The sequence below is a fragment of the Limanda limanda genome, chromosome 14 (genome assembly GCF_963576545.1).
Source record: "Limanda limanda chromosome 14, fLimLim1.1, whole genome shotgun sequence".
Lineage (NCBI taxonomy): Eukaryota > Metazoa > Chordata > Actinopteri > Pleuronectiformes > Pleuronectidae > Limanda > Limanda limanda.
Window position 1 is genome coordinate 4,911,286 of NC_083649.1, and position 23,465 is coordinate 4,934,750.

Below are 23,465 nucleotides of genomic sequence, written 5' to 3' on the forward strand. Positions count from 1 at the left end.
GACGGAGCCCATTCATAAGAACATAAAGGAAAAACGTTGGCATTACAGTGTCGGAGAAAACCGTCAATCGTGTCTGTCTGAACAAACCCTCGATGGGGACAAAGCAAAGATGAGTGTCCACGTGGCTTTACACTGTGTGTGTGTGTCTGTGTGTGTTTGTGTGTGTGTGTGTGTGTGTGTGTGTGTGTGTGTGTGTGTGTGTGCAGGATTGATTGACAGTGGTCGATGACTTTCCAGTTTCAGATCACTTGCTGTTGCCCCGGGACGTTCTCTGTTTAGTCATGGTCGTCAGCATCTGGCTGATGTAAGAGGTCAAGAGGTCGTCCATTTTGTAGCCCTGAGGAGTAAAACATTGCTCTGTGTTAGATTTTTGTTTATTTAGATTTGTTACTTTTCAGATTCATTGAGTTTTTCAATGATTTTAAAATTCACTTTGTCTAAAATCGTCCCTGTCTTGTTTGATTTGATTTTGTGGAAATGTTTAAAACAACAGCTCAAGTGAAATAAAGTATTTTAATCCTTTTTTTGTTGCCATATTCTCACAAAGTCTTGTGTGCTGGGACTCACCAGGGAGGTTTCACACAGCAGTTTGCTGCCTCGGACCAGGTTTCCGATGGTGATGTGGAAATACGTGTTGCCGCTGCTCCAGTTTGAGATCTTGGTGAAGGGGTGAGTGGTGAGGATCTCCTGCAGGATGAAGTAAACACTTACAATTTGAATCTACAAGTTGTGGTTTGAGCAACTTAAAGCCAAACTGACCAAAATCTAAGCAAGATCTGTTTTTAAGGCACAAGCAGAGATTTATGGGTAATGAAGTTCTGCACCGATTGATGCACAAACTACACGTTTATCTCACACTGGTGATTAATCATGTGCAGGAATATGATGGATCAGGACTCACCTTCGACTTCGGATCGATCAGACTCACTCCGTGTTTGTTTATCGCTATCAGGAGGGTTTCTGGGTAATTTGGATCCGTTGTTTGCTGCAGAAAAAAAAACCATTTAAAACCAAAAACCTAACACACTGTGTGATGCAGCTTGTTTATTCTTTCTTTCTCAAAGGGAACGTGACACAACACATGTAATTACGTATTTTACAAACTGAGCTGCACAAATTCTAACGATTTTACCTTCACTTCAAAGAAGGCAGAACCGAACGTGGGCCACTTGTAAATGATTTTGAGCAGCGATAGTTTTGCTTCTTCTGGAGTTTTCCCCGATTGTTTGTTGAACAGCGACAGGATCGACTGAGACGGGAAACAAAGACAAAAACACAAGTTAAAATCCTCATAACAACACAACACGTATTCAGTAGAGATCATATCTGATCATTTCCGTCTCTGCTGTTGTGAAACGTGCGCTCACCCTCTTCCAGTCGTCCGGGGACAGATGTCGGAGCTGGTCCTGGGGCACGAGCTCCTTCAGGATTTTGCAAATGTTCTGGAAGTGCGATTTCTCCTCGTCGTACTTCACCCGGTAGATCAGCGCCGCCAGCTGGTACACCTCGTCCCTCGGACACTTGTGGTAGCCGCGCAGATACTTAGGCAGCTCCTGCAGAGTCGACACAGTTTACACAACGTCTGGGAGCTCTTGTTTATCTTCTCCAAGCTGTTAATTTATTCAAAGTGCCATATAAATTTGCTAAAACTCACCTGGTAGTAGTGGAAGATGGAGTCGGCCATGGAATCCTTTCCCGGCACCGTGTTGGTCCAGAGCTTCTTCATGAAGAACACCTGGTACGTCAGTGAAGGCACGACACCTTCACAGTGAAGACACAACATGAACAACAGGTTAGAAGAGTCATGAAATATCAACTTTAAACAATAATATACATGTGGGCAGTTTGTTCTGGACTCAGTCTACACACAAACTATATAAGTTTGACCTTGTTTGAAAAGCTCAGAGTCTCCTAATTCTATCTGTGTAAAGCATTTCAAGCAACAACTTTAACACAGAATAGTTTATGAACTAGTTGTTTAAAAGAAGCTGAGCCAAAGTTCCCTTCTGTCTGATTTTTAAGTTTAAAGTGTCACCTTTTCAAAGAAGATCAGGGTTACGACTATAATCAACAACACTGGAGAGCTGCAGCTTTGTGCTTTCTTGCAGTAACAGATTGAAGAGGTTCATCTTTACCGTCTTTCACGGGTCTGGCTTTCTTGATCCAGTCCGTCAGATGCCTCACGAAGTCGAAGAAGAAGTCTCCGTCGGGGACACTGATGACCTGGAAAACCAAACCACAAACTGATGTTCTCTAAGAAGCAGATTCCACAGGTGTTCAATAACCAAAAAGCATAAAAAGTGACAGAATAAAATAAAGTGAGCTCTGTTCTTTCTGCTGAAGAAAACTCATGGACTCCTTCAGTAACTACAAACCATATTCACCAGAATCCAGATCCACAGTCCCTTCTCACCTTGTCTGTGATCTTGACAAAAAGACTGAAGCCCTCCGAGGATTTGAGCATCAGACGCCCGGAGATGTTGTGGCAGAAATCTTTGGCTTTGGTGCTCGACTCCACCTCAAACACCTGAGAACGCAAACCAGGACAAAGTGAAACAGCTGGAACACGACAAAGTGAAACAGCTGGAACACGAGGCCATGTGCAGTGTGTGGTCGTGAAAACGTCGACGCTGCTTCCCTTTTGTCGAAATGCTTAAGCTTATCGTTATCTTAGTCGTCACTGACCTCATCTGAGTCGTCTGGGAAATAAACTTTGTGGAAGATCTGTGTGGTTTTGTGCTGGATGGCCTCCACCTCCACCAGGTGAGGGGGATACTTCCTCGAGCCGTTTCTACGACAAATACACAAGGAGAGGTTAAACGACAGAAAGAGTGTTAAATAGACACAAACACCTCCGGTCTGTGTGAGTCACCGTAAAGCTTTCTGCAGCCGCTGCATACAGTCCGGAGCCAGAGGACAGTGCTTCTTGGCCTGGAGGAACTTCTGGACGTGAGGCAGCAGGACGTTACTGGGAGGAAACAAACCAGTGCAGAGCCACAGCAGCTCCCAGCCCTTCTCCTCACTGGACCTACACACACGGGAAGGAACAATTGTATGAATAATTCACAGCACTTAAATATGTGATCTGACAACTCTGAAAAAGCTTGATTCATGTGCAGGTGAGCTTCTTGAAATCCACCTTTGCTTCTATAATAAAATACACATGTGTTTCTTATATTTCTAACCATCAGTTATCGTCACACGTCAGATGTCCTGTGTGTGTGCCTCAGACTCACTTGATGTGATTGTCCGTCAGCTGTTTGAGGATCTGACAGAAGATCTCGTCTTTCAGCGGCTCGGCCTTCAGCGCTCCTTCGAAGATCTGGTCCGTGAGCTCGTTGACGAAGCGAACGCGTTTGGACGGGTAGTCGCCCATGTACTTCATCACAGGTGGAGACGCAGTTAAGGACAACAACACAACAACAACCATAACAACAACATAACAACAGTTTTAATGGATTGACATGAATGATTAAATCATTTGATACAGAAACAGGTCAAATGGTTGTTTTAGTAAAACAAATAAAACACATTTTATGAAGATAAACAAGACAAGAGAGAAATATTACAAAGAGTGAGAAGATATTAATTCTCAGAGAAAAACATGTTTTTTTTGAAATCTCAGATATTTGGATGGACAAGACAATGTTACTTTGTAGTGAGATTATATTTAGTTTGTCCCTAAAATACTAGGCGGTAACATTTTGGTGCAGATCTGGATCAGAGAACCAAAAAATATTATCCCTTCCTTTATCATTGTGTGTAATTGTGTGTTTTTCCACATTCTCTTACATTTCCCGGGAATAATAAATGGATCTTGATGGTAAATAAATCTGGCATGTTTAGGGAATTGCACCGACACACACACACACTGTGGTGAAGGATATCTGTAGAGGCCAGGCAGGCCTCCTGGGCGAGCTCCTCGTGAGCCAGCACCTTCTTCAGCAGAGGCTGTTTGAGAGGCTCCCTGGTGCAGCTCCACAGACGCTCCTTCCCTCGGGACTTGGGGATCATCACCCTGCTCAAGGTGTTCTTAGGAGGAGGCCTGCAGGTACACAGGAGGGGAGGGGGGGGAGTGGACACCAGGACACCGGTCACACATAACATGCTAATTTACGCTTTAATTAAGAAGCTCTGATAGTAACAAGGATCATCTCAACTCCACAGGAAGTGCCATCTTTATTTACAGCCTAAGTCCTGGACACAATTTAATCCAGAATTGTTATAATTGACAGATGATGATGATGTTGACATGATGGAGATCAGAAGTTGAGTCAAGGTTAAAGGTTCAGTGTGTAGTATTTAGTGACATCTAGTGGTGAAGTTGCATGTTGCAGCTCAATTTCTGCCAATAGATCCTTTCACCTACATTTTACAAGCTAGAACTTTGAATAAAGGGGCCACGAGCACCACAGCGATGTTTAACCATAAATGTTGTTTGAAGATACAGAATAAAAAGCACCTGAAGTAGTCGTAGGAGAACTCCTCCAGCGTGTACGTCTTTGTTTTGTCCTCGGTGTCTGACGGCTTCATCTGGGACAAACTGATGGATTCTCGTCTCTGATCGGGAGTCATGGTCACGAGCGCCTGAGATGGAGAGAGGGAGAAAGAATAGATGGAGAGAGGGAGGAGACGACATGGTTTCACTACTGGGACGAAGCAGTAATCAATAATCTCGAGTGGTTAGTCGTGGCTCCACCCACCACGATGTCGTACTGGGGTCTGGTGACGGTGGGCAGGACGTAGACGCAGTCAGCCGGGAAGTCTCCTCTCTGTTTGGTCTTGTCGTTGATGCCATGAGCCCAACCCGAGTTCATCACGTGTTCTCCGTCGTGATCGTCCAGGATGATGAGATCCCCTTTGGAGAAACTCAGGAAGGAGGAGTCGACCCCGGCTGCATAAAGAACACGTACGTAAACCTGTTTAAAACACGTATCTGACGCCCTTACATGCAAAACAACCGCCTCAAAACAAGCTTTTCTTTTCCATTTATCCATGAATTTTTACCGGGGTTGGGACAGTCCATCAGTCCCACCACGTACTTGGACCTCTTCCTCAGACCGTCGAGGAAGGAGACCACCAGGTCCCGGATGTCCTCGGCGTTGTTGGAGGTGAACGTGTACTTGTCTCCTTTCATAGTGGCCAAGGTAAAGCTCTGGCCTTGGAGTTTACCTCCTCTGAAAAAGGTAATTCATTTGAACCAAAAGGTAATTATTCTAATTTAAAGGCTGGATAATTGCTTTAAATTACGATACTAAAGAATGAAAATCGTCGATTCTGTTGATATTTAGGTCACACATTTAAAATGCCAGTCAGGCACATTAACTCACAGTATTTGAGAGGCTATAAAGTAGGAACTCATCATTTTCACCTCTACACACACACAAATATCATCTAATTTCACCGTGACACAGGTTTTGTTGTCAGTGGTTCGATCGTACCTGCTACTTCTGAGAAAGGAAATTCATATTAAACCAGTTAAATCCTGAGGTAATAATTTAAATGCTGGATAATTGCTTTAAATTTAAATTCCCAGAATGAAAATCTTACAATTGAGAAGCCATAAAGTAAGATCTCATTTTCCACATCTACACACATAAAAAACCCATCTAATTTGTGACACAGGTTATGATTTTGTGATCATACCTGCTACTGGACACCGCAGTGATCTCTGGGAAAGACAGTTCCAGCAGCACCTGCTCCTGCTCGTCCACAAAGTAAACCCCGGTCCAGTTCACCGCCACGATCACGTCGTTCTTGGGCAGACTGGGTCCTGTGGAGGAGACGTGTGTCACGACCACGAGGAACGAGAACAGATTCCCTGTGACACCGGAGTTTAACGATGAGACTCAGAATCTTACCTGAGAATTTAAAGGCCTCGTAGAAGCGAGAGAAGAGCAGAGGCCACTTCAAACGAGCGAAATCCACCACGTCCTCCTTCACCTTCTGTGTGTTCGACCTCCTCTTCAAGATTACTCCCTGAACAATCAACTACAGTTAGTCACTGTCGCTCACAGAACAAAGTGTCTGTGGTTGGTAGCTTCCTGCTGCAGGTACCTTCTTGTGGGCTTGGATGATAAGATGAGACCACTTCTCTGACGTCTTAGTGGCGCTGATCTCTCTGTCGGGGATGTAGGACGGGATGAGGCTGAGCAGACGATCCTGGAGGATTTCAGGGCCGTAATCCACAAAGTACTGCTGAGAGGCCAGCTCTGCCAAGTCCTCTTCCTGCAAGACCAGACACAGGGCAAAGAGATGATGAAGAAGATCATAAATGTCTCCTTCTAAAGATAGAAATGGACGAACTGTGAATTCAGTAACACGGAGCTCTCACCTTCTCGCAGCGATACTCTCCGAACTTCACCCCTCGGACGATCTGCTGGTAGATGAGGTTTGTGGCCACCTGGTCCTCGGCCGGGTTGTGCCAGGGGCTGAAGATCTCCTTCCTGAAGAACAGCCTCCAGGGGGCGTTCCTCTCCTGAGCGCCCTGCTCCTTGGCGTACTGCTCGCACTGGGAGACGGCGTCCATGACGTGGTCGCTGCCGCTGCCCAATGACGACACCTGACGAGAGCAGTTTCATAAGGTCATCCTGTCACATACTGTACCCATACATTACACGTCTGTCCCCCTGGGGCCCAGTGTCTCCCAGTGTCTCCCAGTGCGTCCACACCCCTGGTTCTCACCTTGTCGAACAGGGCGATGTACAGCGAGAAGCCGAATCGATCTCTCAGGTTGTTCTTGTCTGCCAGAGCGTTGCAGAGCTCGCTGGCGGTGGTGGCCGAGTCGGCCAGGAGGGTCTTAGTGGTGCCGTCCATGAACGTGACCGGTAACATAATGGGCTTCTTAGATTTCGTGGCCTGCAGCTCCAACCAGGACGGCGGCTGAGTCCGCGTGCGATTGATAAACGTCCTCCTCAGCCTCTCCTCGCAGTATGGAGCGTAACCGGGGGGACCGTTGATCAAGAAGGTCCGTAAATACTAAAAACAGAGGGACAGACGTAAAAAGATGAGAGAAAACTTCATCAAATCACTAATCCTGAGTCAAATAAAGCAAATAAAAAAGTTGAAATTACACACTGACTCTGTTTGAGATCATAACAAAGGAACAAACAGAGTTAATTGTAATTTACTGAGAGAGAAAGAGCAAAAAGTTTATCAAATGAACAATGAAAATATTTACACAACATTTTGATTCATCCATTATTTCATTATTAATAGCTGATTATTGTTGTGTTGTTTATAAAGTGTCAGAAAACTGTGAGTCAAAGTCAGACGTCTTGTTTTGACCAAACAGTCACAGAAGAAAAGGAAAGTATTAAATCTTCTGAGCTGAAATTATAGGATTGGATATTTTTTTCCATACAAATAATGGAAAAAAATATTATTGAGTGGATTCTTTAATAACTTAAACTTTTGTTTACTTTAATGACTTTTGCTTTTCTGGTTCAGACTCCTGAGCTTTTATGACTTTTATGACGGAGACAGAAAGATGTTTGTGACTTTCAGTAATTGCTCTGTCTAATGCTCTCTGTTGGATTCTGTCTTTGAAGCATTTATTTTCTCTCTTTTGTTCAGTCTGGTTTGATTTGTCAATGTCACAAGGTTCTTTTTGTGGATAATTTGATTTTGTTGCAGGAATTATGGAATCATTTAAGTAAGGAGACAATGAAAAGGAAGAGCAGTTGTGTTCAGTCTCCGACAAACATCACATGAATCACTCATCAGTCGTCTGGCCGATCCACATTTGTATTCGCCCAGCGGCTTTACCTCTCCCATAACAAATCCTGGTAAATCGAGAGCCGAGGTCTCAGGTGACCGAATGCTCGAGTGAGACTTTGCACTAAGGGGGTGTGAAGTCCTCACGAGGACTGAGTCAGAGGTTTCTTACTTTGAGAAACTTCTCGGAGGGGGCGAAGCAGCCGAGGCAGAGCGACAGCAGGATCCATCCTCGGGCGTGACTGCTCTTGGACGGATTCTGGGTGAGCTGTTTGCAGATCTGACAGTAGATCTCGTCCCTGGAGCAGAGAAACAACAGAGGAGCTACATCAGGGGTCTAATCATTTAAAAAACACTCTGGAAAACTCAATCAGGGACTGAAGCTATATAATCTTTCAGTCTTAATGAATAGTCCCAAGTTAAACAGTTAAATCCTGTGATGTGTGGTCACTTTACATTTTTGTGGAATGAAATAAACCTGAAGCTAAAGGGAAAATATTGTATACTCTAATTGCTCAACAAATTCATGCTCCTGACGAGATGAATCATTTCCCTTTTGAATACTTTATATAAACCTTCCTCTGGTAATGGTAGGTTTCTTCTAATGTCACCTAGGAGATAAAACCTTTTGAGTTTAAACACTGGCTTTGTCTGTAGCGCCACCCTCAGGACAAACTGTACCCTCACACATCATCTCAGAGGATGTTGTGCAGCAGGCTGTTCTGTGGATTCAGTGGAGACGTTTAAAGGAATCTGCTCCAGAACAAAGGTCAAAGGTCACCTGAGGGCCGGTCGTAAGATGCCGTTGCCGATGATGAAGTGAAGTTTCTCCAGGTTGGAGGTGGGCCGGTCCTCCAGCATGCTGTTCCCCTGGAGGCCGTAGTCGCTCTCGGTCAAACGCCTGGTGACCTGCAGCAGACACGAGAGAGAGAGAGAGAGAGAGAGAGAGAGAGAGAGAGAGAGAGAGAGAGAGAGAGAGAGAGAGAGAGAGAGAGAGAGACGCTTCAACACACACTTCAACTGAACCTCTGCTCAGAGAACCATCAACAGGTCCATATATCAAACAGTGATGCTGCAGGATGACCTGGTTTTTGTATATTGGATCGATTCTATACTGGTTTTTAATTTCCACTATGAGATATTTTTTACTATGCAGGGAATTTCAGCTGCATTTCAAACCGAAGGAAACTGGATTGAATTTGTGATTTAAAAAGGTAAAGCTCGCAGGATTGACCTTTGATCCCTGGACAAACAAATTCATCACAGCTGCAATAAAAGACCGAAATAGTTGAGAATAGTTTAAGAGTCAATCATGAACGTCAGAAGTTTAAAGGTTAAATGAAAAGTTCTTGTTGGTTTGAATCTCACCTCCTCTGTGATCTTCGATTTCCTCTTCAGGGTGAGAGACACCAGCTTGTGTCTGATGCTGTTCCTCTTCTGGTTGTCGATGGAACTGTTCTGCAGACACAAGCCAGGAACCACAATGACATCTTACACATCTGGAGATAGTTTGACAACAGGCTGATATCACTGAGGTCACTGGCGTCCTTCAGGCGTCTTCATTTGTCCCTCACCTCTCCTTCCACCTGCAGCTCCTGCAGCTCCCTCTTGTACGTCCTCTTCCCGAGGGTTTCGTAGATCTTGGTCATGACGGGAATCTTTTCGCTGCCGTCGTTTATGACCAGCTGGCTCTTGGGCTCGGGGAGGTCGCCCATGAACCTCAGCACGGTGATCCACACGGCCAGAGCAGCCTGGGAGACCAGAGAGGAGGTTACCAGTCATCTGAACAACAGTGTGAGCAAGAGATCCAAACCTGAGTCTCACCAGCTGATCTCCTTCGTCCTCGTGAAAAAGCAGCGGCTGCTTCAGCGGTCGTCTGATGTACGTGTGAGTGGAAACTCCCTGGAAGTAGGTGGCTGCAAACTTAGTGAACTTGTACTCAGACAGATCCTCCTCTTCTTCATCGGGCAGCGGCAGAGCTTCATTCAGCAGCTCCTCTTCAGCTTCCTCAGTGTGAGGAGTGTTCTCCAGGTCCTGACAAGCGGGAAAGACAAAGAAAAACATTAATATCAAACTCAGTGAAGATGAAACAAAAATGTATGAGCAGGTGATTAAAAAAGGTTTAATATCGAGATACTTCAGAGCCAGATGTGAAGACAGAGGTGGAGACGAGTAAGAGCTAAAAGAAGTGAAGTGAATTCATCACATGGACAAAAAATAAACTCTAAATAATGAGTCTATATTTTTCTGTGTCTGTTGGAATTAGATAAAGTGTAAATGGATGCTAAAGTGATCAGAGAGTTGCACAAAACATCCAAATCCAAATCCACACAAACATACCTACAAAAATATTAACATATATTTCCATTTCCTAAAGAAAGAAAATGTTATATTGTGTCAAATCAGAGATGAAATAAACTGCAGATTGGAAAAGTTAAAAGAAGTTAAATTAAACTTCAAAGTTCCTACTCATATTCATCCCTATTCATACTTTATTGTAACCATATAAATTTGAGAGCATCTTATTTAGCAACTAAATAAACAAATACTGCAGAAACATTTGAATCTTTTGGTCAGGCATCACACATACCTCGAAGCCACTTGGTGCTCGTCCGTCCTGGTTGGGTAACGGCCCCGAGTTTCCCAGGAACCCGAACATACGGTCGACCATGTCGGAGTGATCCACAGGCTGCTCCTTCTCCCTCTCCATCTGCTCCAGCAGCTCCTTCTTCCTCCTCGCCTCCTCCTTCTCCTCGCGCCCCCTCTCCTCCTGCTGCTGGGTCAGTTGGACGAGCCGCTCCTGGTGATTCCTCTCGGCCTCGGCCTTCGCCCGCCGCGCCGTCATCTGGTTCCTCAGCTGCTCCTCCTCGGCCAGACGCTGGCCCTCGGCTTCCAGGCGATGCTGCAGCTGTGCGGGGGGGGGCGAGAGGACACAGAGGGACAGAGGCAGGTAGGATGATGAACAGATTAGTACTTCGGCTTTTTTTCTTTGTGTAAAACTGAACTAGAGGAACTCAGGGGAAATAATAGAGACATTATTCTAAGAATGACATCACTAGACGACATTTATCAAAGATTATAAAACTATTATTTACATCTGAACTCAGTGAAAGATACTTTTACCATTTACACTAACTGCTAAACAGCTGAATAAACCTACACTTCTACACATGGAAAAACATTGTAGAGTTTCATTTGTGTTGTCATGAACATGTCACACAAATGTACACACAACAGTGATGACATGTAACAGCAGCCGACTCTGATCGAGCTGCTTCACCCACTTAGCTTCTTCACTGTCCGATCACTGGAACAGCCGAGACCTGCTGTGCAGCGTTATCTGATTTTTCTCCAAAATCTCTCGTCAATTTTACAACAAACAGATTAAACGATAATTTGCAAAAACAAATAATTTATTCAACATTGTCTTTCATAACAGGGCGAGTGAAGGCAATGTGCAAAAATGGCATTTTCTCATTAAAACTAAAAACAAACATTAAAAAAGCTCACAAAAATGTTCGTAATTCATCAAAATAAAATACATGAATCAAAAGGTTTTTATGCAACATATTTTAAACCAGGATTATATGACATCCCAAAATGTTCAATATTAAATAAATACTTAAAAAAAAGGTGAAGGAACATTAATAGATAAAAAATATATAATGAAACAATAATAATCCAAACTTTGCTCTTTATTCATAAAGAAACAATTATTATATAACATTTTAATTAAAGCTCAAAATAAGGTTTGGATGGGCGTATATATTTAAAAACATATACATATTTAGAAATATTAGAAGTGTTTATTTGACTTTTCATTTTAGGTACCAAAAAACCTCAATAAGTGTGCTTGTAACATTATTATGAATTTATTTTTTATTTTATATATGATATAGTTTCAATTTGATTAGAATTAACTTTATTTTCATAATGGCACCCTTCTATTTTCTATATCAACTCCTAAACTCTTATGATCCCAACAGGGAGTAACAGAACCCTGGCTCTGTCTGAACGTAACAACATTTACAATTTGGCATATTTTAAGTTATTAAAAATCTCTTCCAGTCTCTAACCGTGGCATCACATGATCAAATGTCATAAGGCTTCACAGTTATGTAATAAAACGTCACTTCAGCACCAGGATCCTCGTCTGTGTGGCACGTCAACAACAACACGACAAGAGTAGCAGTAGTAAACGTAGTGACTCTTTACCTCTGCCCTCAGCCTCTGGCAGAAGCGTCTGGCTATCATGCCCCTGGTGTAGGCCTGCATGGTCAACACGGCTCGCAGGCGCCGCCAGAACGTCCGCCGGATCAGGAAACCGCGGCAACGGGCTTGGGTGAGAGTGATGCGAAGGCGAGTAATCTGGTAGCTTCTTAGGAACTTCCTCGACCTGAAGACGGCCTGAAGGCGCAGGAAGCCCTTCTGCATCTGGGAAGTGAAAGAAGGAAACAGATGGTTAAGTTTCCACGTGGAGGTTCGGACCTGAAGTGGAACAGTGGACGAGTGGGTCGTCTTCTTGTTTGTTTCATGTTCTACCAATGGTGTCACACTATTCCACAGAAATACAGGATAAGGTGTGGAGCACTAATTATATCTGTTAGATCACAAGGACACAAAGTAAGATTTATCTGAGTAAAGGCTCATTTAGGATTAATGTTAAATTCATATATAGGAATGGAGCCTTCTGTTCTTAACCTCAAGACACGAGGCAGAAAATTCAATAATGGTGGAACTTTTTCTGAGGAGAGACTTTGAGATTATAATATAATGAAGCTTGGGCACAGGGGCGAACAGTTTCTGCAGAACATCTGGACGGTAGCGAAGGAAAAGCTGCTCCTTTCATCTCTTATCCTTGTAAAGAACTTTGTAACCCAAGTTTTAAAAGGTGCTAGTTCGTATAAATGAGCCTTAACTGTGTATAAACAAATTTTGTTTTGAACAGTAAATCTCTACAGGCCACCTTTAGAATATGTATATCAATGGAAAACTGTCAAGCTACACACTGATTGCTGAGGACTCACAATTTGGTAATTCTTTCTGCACCGATATCCCCTCCAGACCTTTTGGATAAAAGTCACCGCGCTCCTCAGTCGGAGGAAGTTGTTCCTGTAGAATAATAACAGCAGAAGTCAGATTTGAAACCAGGATGTTATAATACATTGTGAGATGAATCCTTCCTTTTGGAAATGAACATATTTACTCCCGAATATACAAAATGTGCTTCCAGTGATAGTGTGAGTGAATAAAGGGAAAGTACAGGGACAGTATATAAAGATCCTGACCTCTCTTTCAGTCCTCGCACAGACTTCTGGATGAGGATGACCTTGCCTGTAATGGCGTTGTCTCGCTCCACCTCCAGCTGCAGGTCGTGATGATCCTGAAAAAAACAAAGAAACAGAAGCAGGCGGTTGGACATGAAGATGCAAATGATAATAAATCTATTTTTTAAGGCCAGTATGAATGATGCACAACCTTCAGGAAAACTTTGGTCTTTCCGATTTGCCAGTCGTCAAGTTTCCCCAGTCGAGCCAGAACTATCTTCTGAGAGGTTCCCCGCAGATCCTCCTGTGAGGAGAAGGAAACACAAGAAAGTGATTATTGTTACGAATGAAAATGTAATGTAACCAGACAGAGATCCTTTAAAGATCAGACAAACTGGTCTAATCAGGACGAGAAGGCATCAACAGAACCAGAGAAGTGACTGAGGTGGTTGTGTTGCTGACCTGAACGTGTGAAGGTTTCACTCCAGGCATTAAGACTCGGTAACGGTCCACAAACTCAGCAAAGCTGTATCTGATGGGGTAACCGGCCCGGCGAATCCTGATGGTCTCCATCATACCGGAGTAACGCAGCTGACGGATACAGAGCTCCCTGTCGAATATCTGAGGAAACACAACAGAATAAATCAGTTTAACAGACCTACATGTGATAAAGATGTAGTATTTCTAACACAGACACACACACAAACACAGACACACACTGCTCACTCACCATGGGTTTCTTGAGCTCGTTGGGTTTTATACAACGAACGAAGAACGGCTGACACACGCTGAGCGTCCTCATCAGCATCTCCAGGGAACGTTTGAACTGACTGCTCAGAGTGGGAGAGCGCTTCCTTGTCTCGACACCCTGCACACACACACAGACACACACACACACACACACACACACACACACATAGACACACACACACACACACACACACACACACACACACACACACACACACACACACAAACATATTTCAACCTTATTAGTTACAGGACACATCGGGTGGGAATATTCATGATGCTAAAAATGTTTAACCCCTTAAAGACTTTATTTACTATTATTATTATTCTCTGATCACGTTTATTCAAATTCAAGTTGTGTCGTTTATATTTCATATGTTCTATAGATACAGACTGAGAGTCTGAGTTTTTTCTCAACCCACTGACTTAGAGCTGCAAGTGATTATCAATCATCTACTAACTATTTTGTCAATTAACCAATTAATCATTTGTCAATATAAAATATTTGAAAAGTTCTGAGTAGTATGGAGGAGGTGAGGAAGGGTCGTCCCTCTTTCTTTGCAGTCTATGGTGAACACTGGTACACGATGCATTACACAAGGTGCAAACACATTAACACAGCTACACACAACAAGACAGTGGAAACATGAAACAACACAAAATCTCTGACACGTCTCAGAAAACAGAAAATGACAGGACTTCCTGTTTCAAAGTCCCTGAACTTCTCAGAGAAACTTTTTATTCACCTTACAAACACCAGACTTTGCCTTTTATATATTCCCACTGAGTACGAAAAGACGAGGACTGAAAAGTGTGTGTCAGAGAGATTTGCACATTTCCGTTCATTAATTTCATCCTTTTGGTTTCTGCTACAACAAAGTTCACACCTGTGGAACAAAGGGAGGAGCTTAAAGGAGCAAGAGAGCGACGCCCCACACCGCGAACATCTGGGTTCAGTTAAAACAAACACACACAGGGATCGAGTGAGCAGGTGTTGCCAAAGGCCGATGATTACCTTTGGAGTGGGGGTGCTGGGCTGCTGATAGCCACACAGAAACTGAAGTCAGAGGAAAAGACGAGAGGACACAGAGAGACAGAAGAGTGACAGGACAGTGTGACATTAGTAAAAGACAAACACTGCGAGGGGGGTGGAAGCTGCAGGAGGCAAAAGTCAACGAGGACAATATCAGGTGAAGACGGCAACGCCTTCAAAGTCGTGACAAACGTGGACCGACGGGATGAGGAAATATTAGTCCATCAATACAGGATTTTAACGTGCGGTAGAATCTTGTGGTGTCACGTCCATGTTAGTTCTCACCATGGCAACGTCCGCCTGGAAGATCTGCTTGATGAACTTGTTCTTGGACGAGTGGACGAGCTGGATGATGTCGGTGTGGAGGCTGTCTCGGTTCTTCTCCAGGAATCCTGGAGGAGGGAAAGGATTCAGAGAGAAGACACAGGAAGTTTAACGCCTGCAGCTCAAGTCGTTTTGGACAAAACACAAGACAAAATGAGACACTGAATCTTAACACTATGTATAAAGTATGTGTACACTGGAGGGACTGATTTATCGATTGACATAAGCCTTTCAACAACATATCCATATGTCTTTTTTTATTTATAGTTATTTATAATAGAGTTTATGGTTAATCTGTAAAATATCGAACCTCACTTACAGTTCTTTGAAAGGACCACATCTTAGGGATCATTGCCAATTTTCTTTCCAATTATATAACATTATTGGAAAATAGAACATTGCAGAACTTGAGGGATGACTGGTCGATCAGATAATTGTTTGGTTTATAAAATGACAGAAACTAATAAGAAATACTCATCATACTTTCTTAGAGCAGAAGTTTGTGTCTTTTATGGATTAACAGCCCAAAAACAAGATAAAAATATTCAATTTACAACCATAGACATAAATTATAATTAACAATTAAAGCTGCTGAAACAAATTAATTAATAATTAATTAATTAATAAATTCAATTCAACTGATTAACTAATCTGATAAATTACTAATCTAAACTCTGTGCAACAGACAGAAGAGCTAATTTCTGGAGGAAAAACTTACACAGAAACAAAAACAAGCCAGAAGAGCTCATCATGTTGAGAACAAATAAATAAACTTGGTTGAGCAAAGAGCAATTCTGTTACTTTGAATCAGTAAAATTGACACGTACACACCTCTGGTCTCATAATGCACCACACCGGCAAAGTGCTGGATACCAAACTGGGTCTGGTAGCTGTTCTTCGGAGGGATGTAGTTGGAGTTGAGCTTGTGCTGCGAGTTGAGCTTGTAGAGCATCGTAGCATCAGTTCCCTGACAAAGGAAACCAGAGGAACCAGGAACCAATTATAAATAAAATTAATAAACTATAGTAATATCTATGTTTTTAAAATCAAATCCCAGCTTTCACGAGACTCCTCCTGGTTTCGTACCTTCGGGAACTTGCTCTCCTCGTCGATGAGGGAGATGATGTTCATGGGCTTGTGAGCGATCATGTCCAGGGCGTCCTGGTTGTCGGTGAACTCGATGTGCTGCCAGCTGATGTCCTCCAGGTTGTACTCCTCCTGCTCCAGTTTGAACACGTGACGAACGAAGAACTGCTGCAGGTTCTCGTTGGCGAAGTTGATGCAGAGCTGCTCGAAGCTACGACGGAAAATCAGAGGGAGCAGAAAGGTATTTTAATATTAGATGAATAGATAAGCATTAAAAATACACTAAACGTTACTCCTGATCAAACCACAAAGTATAAAAGACCTGTTGACGATGAAGTTCTCGAAGCCAAAGATGTCCAGCAGCCCGATGGATCTGCGCACGATGTTGCTCTCGCAGGACGGCGGCCTGTAGATGGCGGCGTTGATCTTATCCACGATCCAGACAAACAGTCGCCCGTAGATCCCCTGACACGAGAAACTGAGCGTCAATACAAAGCTTCAATTCTTTTATTCATTTAAAAAAATGTCATCCTATTGTTGCTTAAATAAAAACAAATAAATGCTATTTCATTTTATTATAATGTGTATATCTTGTATATTTATTAATATATGTGTATAGTATATTAACTTATTTATGTACTACAGCTTTAATCACACCCAACAGTGATGTCAGAACCGGAAGTATCTACAAAGTATGATTAATAAATATGATTAATGGAGTTTACTGACAAAATCTGAGATATTTGTTTGTAATAGATGAAAGTTTTTTAGTTTTTTAATCTCGATCTCCTCAAATAATATGTTCTGCTCTGAACTGGATTGTTTATTTATGGATAGTGGTTAAATAATTGTTTTAAAGATCGAACCTTAACGAAGGCGTCTCTGACGTCCAGGCCTTGTCCCACGCTGAGGGGCGTGGCCACGCTTTCCCCTCGAGTGATCAGGGTTCGAGTGGTTAAACACACCATCACGTCCTTAGGCTCCACCTACAATAACCAACAACCATTAGAGGAACCAGTGAGTGAGTCTTTCATTCAAGATATCAATACATGCACTAACACAAACACACACACACACACACACACACACACACACATACACACACACACACACACACACCTCCATGAGTGAAGCAGCAGTCACCAGGTCAGGAGATCTCACGACCACACAGGCGTCCAGGTTGTCGTACGTTCGAGCTGAGAGACACGAGAAAGATTTAAATTCACCTCTGAACATGGTACAGTCCAGATGTAACCACAGGTTTTTAACGATGACAACAGCGTGGGACGTACCCTCGAATCGCAGGTTCCCCATGTGCAGGATGGCAGCGAGCAGCTTGGAGATCTCCCAGTTCTCCGTCTCGGTGAACATGAGGACCTTCATGGCCGACAGGATGCTGGAGTAATCTCTCAAGTCGTCGCGGCCGTCACACTGTGTGCAGTTCCCCTGGAAGATTAAACAATCAGAGAGCCTCAGGTTATCTGTGTCATTATCAAGTCTTCTTTGCAAAGTGAAGAGAAGCAGCTTCCTGCTGCTCTTTAATGGAAATGTGGAAAGTTAAACTTTTACCAAATCAGCCAGATCTCAACCCCGACACATTTTCTCGTACAGAACTAGGACATTATTTAAAAAACAGAACAAAGCATGAATCTGAGCTTTTGTGGAATTGAAACTATCATTCTATCATCTTTTGTTGCTTATAATGGAAAAATATCTCCAACTAGGTTTCAGCCTCTCAAATGTCTTATTCTTCTGCAGCTGTTCTTATTTGTGTAGCGCTATTTAACTAAAACGTTTGTTAACTGCTGGTCAGACAATACAAGAAATTGGGATGAGCCTTTTCTTTCTTTTTGTAAAGTTTACGGAGAAAAAAACAAATTCTTAAAATGTTTTAGTTGCTTGTAGCCCCGATGCCTTTGTGTCACTTGTTATGAAGTATGAGATGGTCTTATTGCTGCACCCTCCCTATTGCCCACAGGAGGCAGTAGTGAGACCACTCCAGCTCCGCACACCAGAATAATGCAGAGACAGTGACAATGGTCATGAAATTAGATTCATTCACATCTTACACAGTGTGTTTAGTTAAAACCGTAACTGAACAAATAGTCATTCTAAAGCTTTCCTCAGATCAGTGTGGAAAGATTTAAGATTTTGTAGAGAAACAGTCGAGTATCATCAGCGAACAGTCACAGACACGTGGATGAAATGCACCCAAACCTTTCAGCCACATCTGTAAATCAGTCCCTACACAGACAGTTTGGTGTGAGCGGTCCCTCACAGAGCCGCGGACTCACCATGGTGAGGTAGGAGTAATCTGTGGCGAGGCCCAGACCCAGTTTGGCTTTCATCTCCGGAGGCATCCCCTTCAACACACAGTAGAAGATGTGGTAGTTCCTCTCATCCGGATTCTGCAGGAGAAACAAGAAGATTATAAGTAAAACCTGGAGCTTTGTGATCATCTCATCATTTTGTTATCGCGTCACAAATTAGTGTTGTTTCTGATCTTACCTGTCGACACACTCTGGACTTCTCCAGCAGGTACTGCTCGATCTTGGCTCCTTCGATGGCGCCGCGCTTGTTGAAGTGGATGTCGACGTATTTCCCGAAGCGACTGGAGTTGTCGTTGCGAATCGTCTTCGCGTTTCCGAAGGCTGAAAGGAAACATAAATCCAGAGTGAGGCGATAGAAAGAAAGAAAGCTCAGGGACACAGGCTGAAGTATCTTGATCATATGATATTCTAATCTTCACAGAGGGATAATAACAACAATTATTAGATTTTTCATCACCAAGTTATTTTTTAATTGCTTCCAAGGTCACAAATTAACCTTGAACCCCAGATTTTGAGCCAACATGGACTAGAGGTCAATCAAGAGTTGTTTAAAGATTGTTTAGACTTTTATTCTTCTAGGATTTCCCTCCACTTTATAAAAAACAGAAACCAGAGTGGGAGACAAACTTTAAAAAACAAGCTGTGTGACCTTCGAGGATGGGCGTGGCCTCCAGGACCTGCTGCTCAATCCAGGAGTGCTGACCGCTGATGGCAGCGAGGAACTGTAGAATCAGCTTTGTGCTTTCTGTCTTCCCAGCTCCGGACTCACCGCTGTCTCACACACATACACACACACACACACACACACACAAACACAAACACACACACACACACACACAAACACACACACACACACACACACACACACACACAAATACACACTGCCTTAAATACACACATTTAATCAACAGGACTTCCTAGTTGAATAAAGGTTCAATTAAAAATATGTAATAATCCTCGATACAGATCCCAGTGCTGATGGATTCATTGAACTGGTTCGTGCTCACTCACCTGATGATGCAGCACTGGTCCTTGTTGTTCCGCTGCATGTTGAAGTAGCAGTTGTCAGCTATGGCGAATATGTGCGGCGGCAACTCGCCGATCTTCTTGTTGGTGTAGAGGCGAATCTGGTCGGGGGTGTAGATGGGAAGCAGCTGGTACGGATTCACTGCCACGAGGATGGAGCCGGTGTACGTCTGCAGCGACCGACACAGATACAACCACAGGACATTTAATGACTTGGTACAAACAACTAGTTTATACGGCTATATTATTCAAATCAGTCAAACATTGTCGACTGTAGATTTGACTTCACTGTATTTGCTTCTGAAGCTTTTCTACTGTTAAGCAACTACAGCTTATTATATACATTTTTAGTTGCACTGTAGATTTCACTGATTACATCACTGAGTCCGATCAATCACATGAACTTGTAATTCTTTATAGCAAATTGATGCGCATCGTTGTATATATTCACATTAGAATAAAATTAGTCATTAATAAAGCAAGAAAAGAGGCGAGGTGCAGCGCTGAAGGAAATCGATTTTTTACTTTTGATAAAGAATCAAGATGAAGACTTATTATCTTGTGATATCAACAGCTCTCACCATCCACAGTTATAGCAGTGACAAATTATGACATTTTAAAAAGCGTGTTACGAGAAAGCAGCATCGCAAAAAGAGCTTTAGCACATTTTCTGTCACAAATGTTTCCATTTTGACTTTTTACTCACCCTTCCACCACAATTTGTCTAAATGTAGAAAGACGACAAAACAACCAAACACAATTACAGGACTAACTATAACAAAACACACAAACACACACACTAAACCTCTACAGGAGATGTTCCCTGTGTCATCTGAACTCTTCAACATCCACAGTAAACATGTTTACAAGACTTGTGTGCTGTTGCCTCCACAGAGGAGGAGATAACAAGCTAGAAAATAATCACACGTAAGAAGTTGAGTTTCTCAATCTACCTTCTGATCACCATGATAATTACCATTCCATTTCCTTTTGATCCACAAATCATCCAATTGTTGCAACACTGAACTCACAACTATGAGATAAGGCCTCTGATATTCTCTCGTTAGTGATCCCTTTAAATTAACCTCTGGGTCACAGACAATGAGATTCTGCTTTATTTATAGCAACACGTAAACAACCGGGCGTCTGAGGTAGTAAACAGCTTAACCTGAACAAGAACTTAACTTGGCTCCGGTTGATAGTTTCTGCATTTTTTATGTAGAGACGAATGAAGAAGCTGGAAAGTCACTGAAAACTCTGCAGCTGCTCTAAACATCTGTGTCACATCTGTACGGTTACATCGGTGGCAGGAAGAGATACTAACGTAGATGACGCGCTCGTTGTAGCGGATGAGCAGGTTGCGGAGGATGCCGGCTTCGTTCAGGTCGCCCAGGCGGATCATGTCCTCCACGCCGTGGATGGACGTCGGGTGCATGGGCTTGATGTTGGTGGCATTCTGAGGAGAGATCCAGTGTTCCTGTGGGAAGACGGAGAGAATTAGAGGGATCAGGATACTGAAGTCCAGGCACACAGTTCACATCCAGTTCCTACTCGGCAGTGGACGTACCTTGGTTTCATCGTCCAGGACCTGGATCTGTCCGGAGTCGCAGAGCTTGACCACGGCTCCCACCGGCACATCGAACTCTCGACCCGTCTTGAGGTCCAGCCACACATAGTCGCCCTGGAGGAAAAAACACGTCTCCGGTTAAATGTGGATCATTTCACCCAGAATTCACATTTAAAGAGGAAAATTATGTTGCTCAGTTTAATCAGATCATAATTGATACTTGTGAAGAAAAGAGGAACTTTGAATACTTTGAAATTTGATTATAAACCTGTTCTAATATAATACAAGATCCTGCCAATTTGACCTCTTAATGTGGCTGAAATGTGGTGATAGGATTCTATAATTAATACATTTTCTATTCAGTATTCTAAACCAATATCCCAGATTGATTATAAAAGCTTTAATCACAGTTGAACTTTTCTCACAAGAATAACACTTGTTTGTTTAATCCTCCGTCACTTGTTTCTTATTTTACTTACTTTCCTTTGTTCCTGTGATGTAAGGTTTTAGATAAAAACCTTACATCACTCACCTGAAGTTGCGTTACTCACTTTTGAGCTGCCAACTTTCTGAATGAGGGGATTTAGTCTGAAAACGGTTTAAAGGTTGTGATGTAAGTGGTGGTGGGAGGTTTCATTTTGGTGGGGTGAATTTTCCTGCTGTGTTCTCAAATGGAATCACACAGACACCTCTGCATGGTTTCAGGAGAATGTCTGGAGTTCGTACTTTTCTGTTTGATTTACGTCGTGCTCTCACCTTCAGTCGCCTCATAAACAAAAGGTTTATTAGAAGATTTAGAGTCTCGTGGATGAAACAATGTCAGAACTCGTAGACAATCTGGTGACTTATCCTACTTTCGGAACAGACCTCCAGTTTCCAGGTTGTTTAGATGCTGCACACGTCAGCAGCCGCTGATAAATCACAACAGAGAAACACAACAGCAGCACAAAGCTCAGCCCCCCCCCCCTTCAGTCTAGACCGTGACCTTAAAGACGCTATTTTTACTTCCGTTTAAACAACATCCAGATGTGTCCCACTGAATGAGATTCATAGCCGAGGCTCTGAGCTGCAGACTGAAGCTGTGTGTCTGAGACGTGCCCTGCAGGACTCTGTATGTGTGTGTGTGTGTGTGTGTGTGTGTGTGTGTGTGTGTGTGTGTGTGTGTGTGTGTGTGTGTGTGTGTGTGTGTGTGTGTGTGTGTGTGTGTGTGTGTGAGTGGGATACGAGATAACAACGGCCGACTGAGTGAAGAGACAAGCTGGTTCTGGAGCTCTGGACAATAGATTCACTCTTTCTTATTTGATTATTTTTGTACATTTTCGAGTTTTCACCCAATTTACTTAATTGTAAATATTATTAAGCAAAAACTTCTAGACGGCTTCACTCAGAACTCGTAAAAAACAAGGGATGTGATGTTCTCTGATTTGGTTGATTGATCCTCCTTCTGCAATGCTCTTGATTTAAATACAATTAATTTGCTATATCAGAGTTTGTTGCTGGAATCTCATTTATTCATCAAGCTCCATCTTATCTGGTAGTGACATTATAATTGCTTTCTGCTTATCAAGGTTTTTAAAGCTTATAGTGTCACTTGTACGTAAAGACAGGTTAGCCAACTTAAAGACAGAATAGCGATGAAAGACTAGAAGAGAAGAAGGACGTGAGCAACAGGCAGTACTTAGATGGCCAGGAGCTTAACTCCCACCATGTATGTATCCAAATTCAGGAGCTGCATCCTTCTGAGGACTCAGTTTACTTTGCACCATTAAAGCAGGTTTGGCCTTCGTAGAACGAGCAGACGTGGCAGGACGAACCGTAATATGACAGTCTGGTCTTTGCAGGATTTACTCTTTGAGGTCTGCAGTGAATCAGAGGACGTGTCCCCTGGTTTAGGTCAGTGCTGGTTTTAAAGTTAGCACAAGCCTATGCTCTATAGCTATAGCTGGGAGAATCTGTGAGTTTCTCCTCCAGCTATAAATCCTGCTTTAGTTCACTTTTATGAGAGAATCAGAACCCTGGTTGATGGATGGAGCCCTTTGGACCCAGCGGGACCGACCTGCTGCAGAATGACCATGGTTCAGCTGCGGGTTGGTTCCAGGACATCAGACGTCACAGAGCTCGGCCTCTGTAAAAAGACACAGACATCAGGCAACTGAGAAAAAGAACAAACAACCTCTTGAGAAAACTTCCTTATACTCGACAGGTGGAAAGACGACTTCTTCAAAATCTGACTGGATGACATTTACTTTGGCCTGTTTCCCCCCCCCCCTGAAGAAAGTGTTCTTGTAACCTCAGACTCCACAGTGCCGGGTCAGAGGAGAGACAATCGGCCATGTGCTTCAGCTGGGAGACCAGCAGAGGGATAT

At 43.1% G+C, this 23,465-nt stretch overlaps 1 protein-coding gene across 1 annotated transcript; it reads right to left on the bottom strand.

The window, feature by feature from the left end:
• Window positions 1–244: 244 nt before the first annotated feature.
• Window positions 245–23,173, bottom strand: myo7ab (myosin VIIAb). The gene is made up of 46 exons (XM_061085795.1): window positions 23,156–23,173; window positions 21,100–21,213; window positions 20,857–21,009; window positions 19,518–19,702; window positions 19,156–19,277; window positions 18,685–18,827; window positions 18,471–18,584; window positions 17,469–17,622; window positions 17,296–17,372; window positions 17,043–17,162; window positions 16,499–16,641; window positions 16,177–16,387; window positions 15,922–16,057; window positions 15,052–15,158; window positions 13,714–13,851; window positions 13,446–13,604; window positions 13,195–13,287; window positions 13,005–13,099; window positions 12,744–12,828; window positions 11,932–12,150; window positions 10,307–10,624; window positions 9,541–9,750; window positions 9,291–9,467; window positions 9,085–9,174; window positions 8,498–8,625; window positions 7,889–8,015; window positions 6,685–6,978; window positions 6,335–6,562; window positions 6,058–6,228; window positions 5,862–5,979; window positions 5,647–5,773; window positions 5,008–5,177; window positions 4,704–4,894; window positions 4,463–4,587; window positions 3,888–4,045; window positions 3,237–3,390; window positions 2,873–3,028; window positions 2,686–2,791; window positions 2,414–2,527; window positions 2,136–2,223; window positions 1,655–1,761; window positions 1,368–1,553; window positions 1,133–1,249; window positions 902–985; window positions 568–687; window positions 245–337 (listed from the first exon to the last, which is right to left on the bottom strand). The coding sequence occupies exons 1-46, from the start codon at window positions 23,171–23,173 to the stop codon at window positions 245–247; spliced, it is 6,543 nt and encodes a 2,180-aa protein (XP_060941778.1).
• Between the last annotated feature and the right edge of the window lie 292 nt (window positions 23,174–23,465).

Coding starts and splice junctions, on each gene's coding strand:
- myo7ab (XM_061085795.1), bottom strand. Junction 16,642..17,042: donor TCAGAGACGCCTTCGTTAAG/GTTCGATCTTTA, acceptor TTCTCGTGTCAG/GGGATCTACGGGCGACTGTT. Junction 5,178..5,646: donor ACTGCGGTGTCCAGTAGCAG/GTATGATCACAA, acceptor TACCTTTTTCAG/AGGAGGTAAACTCCAAGGCC.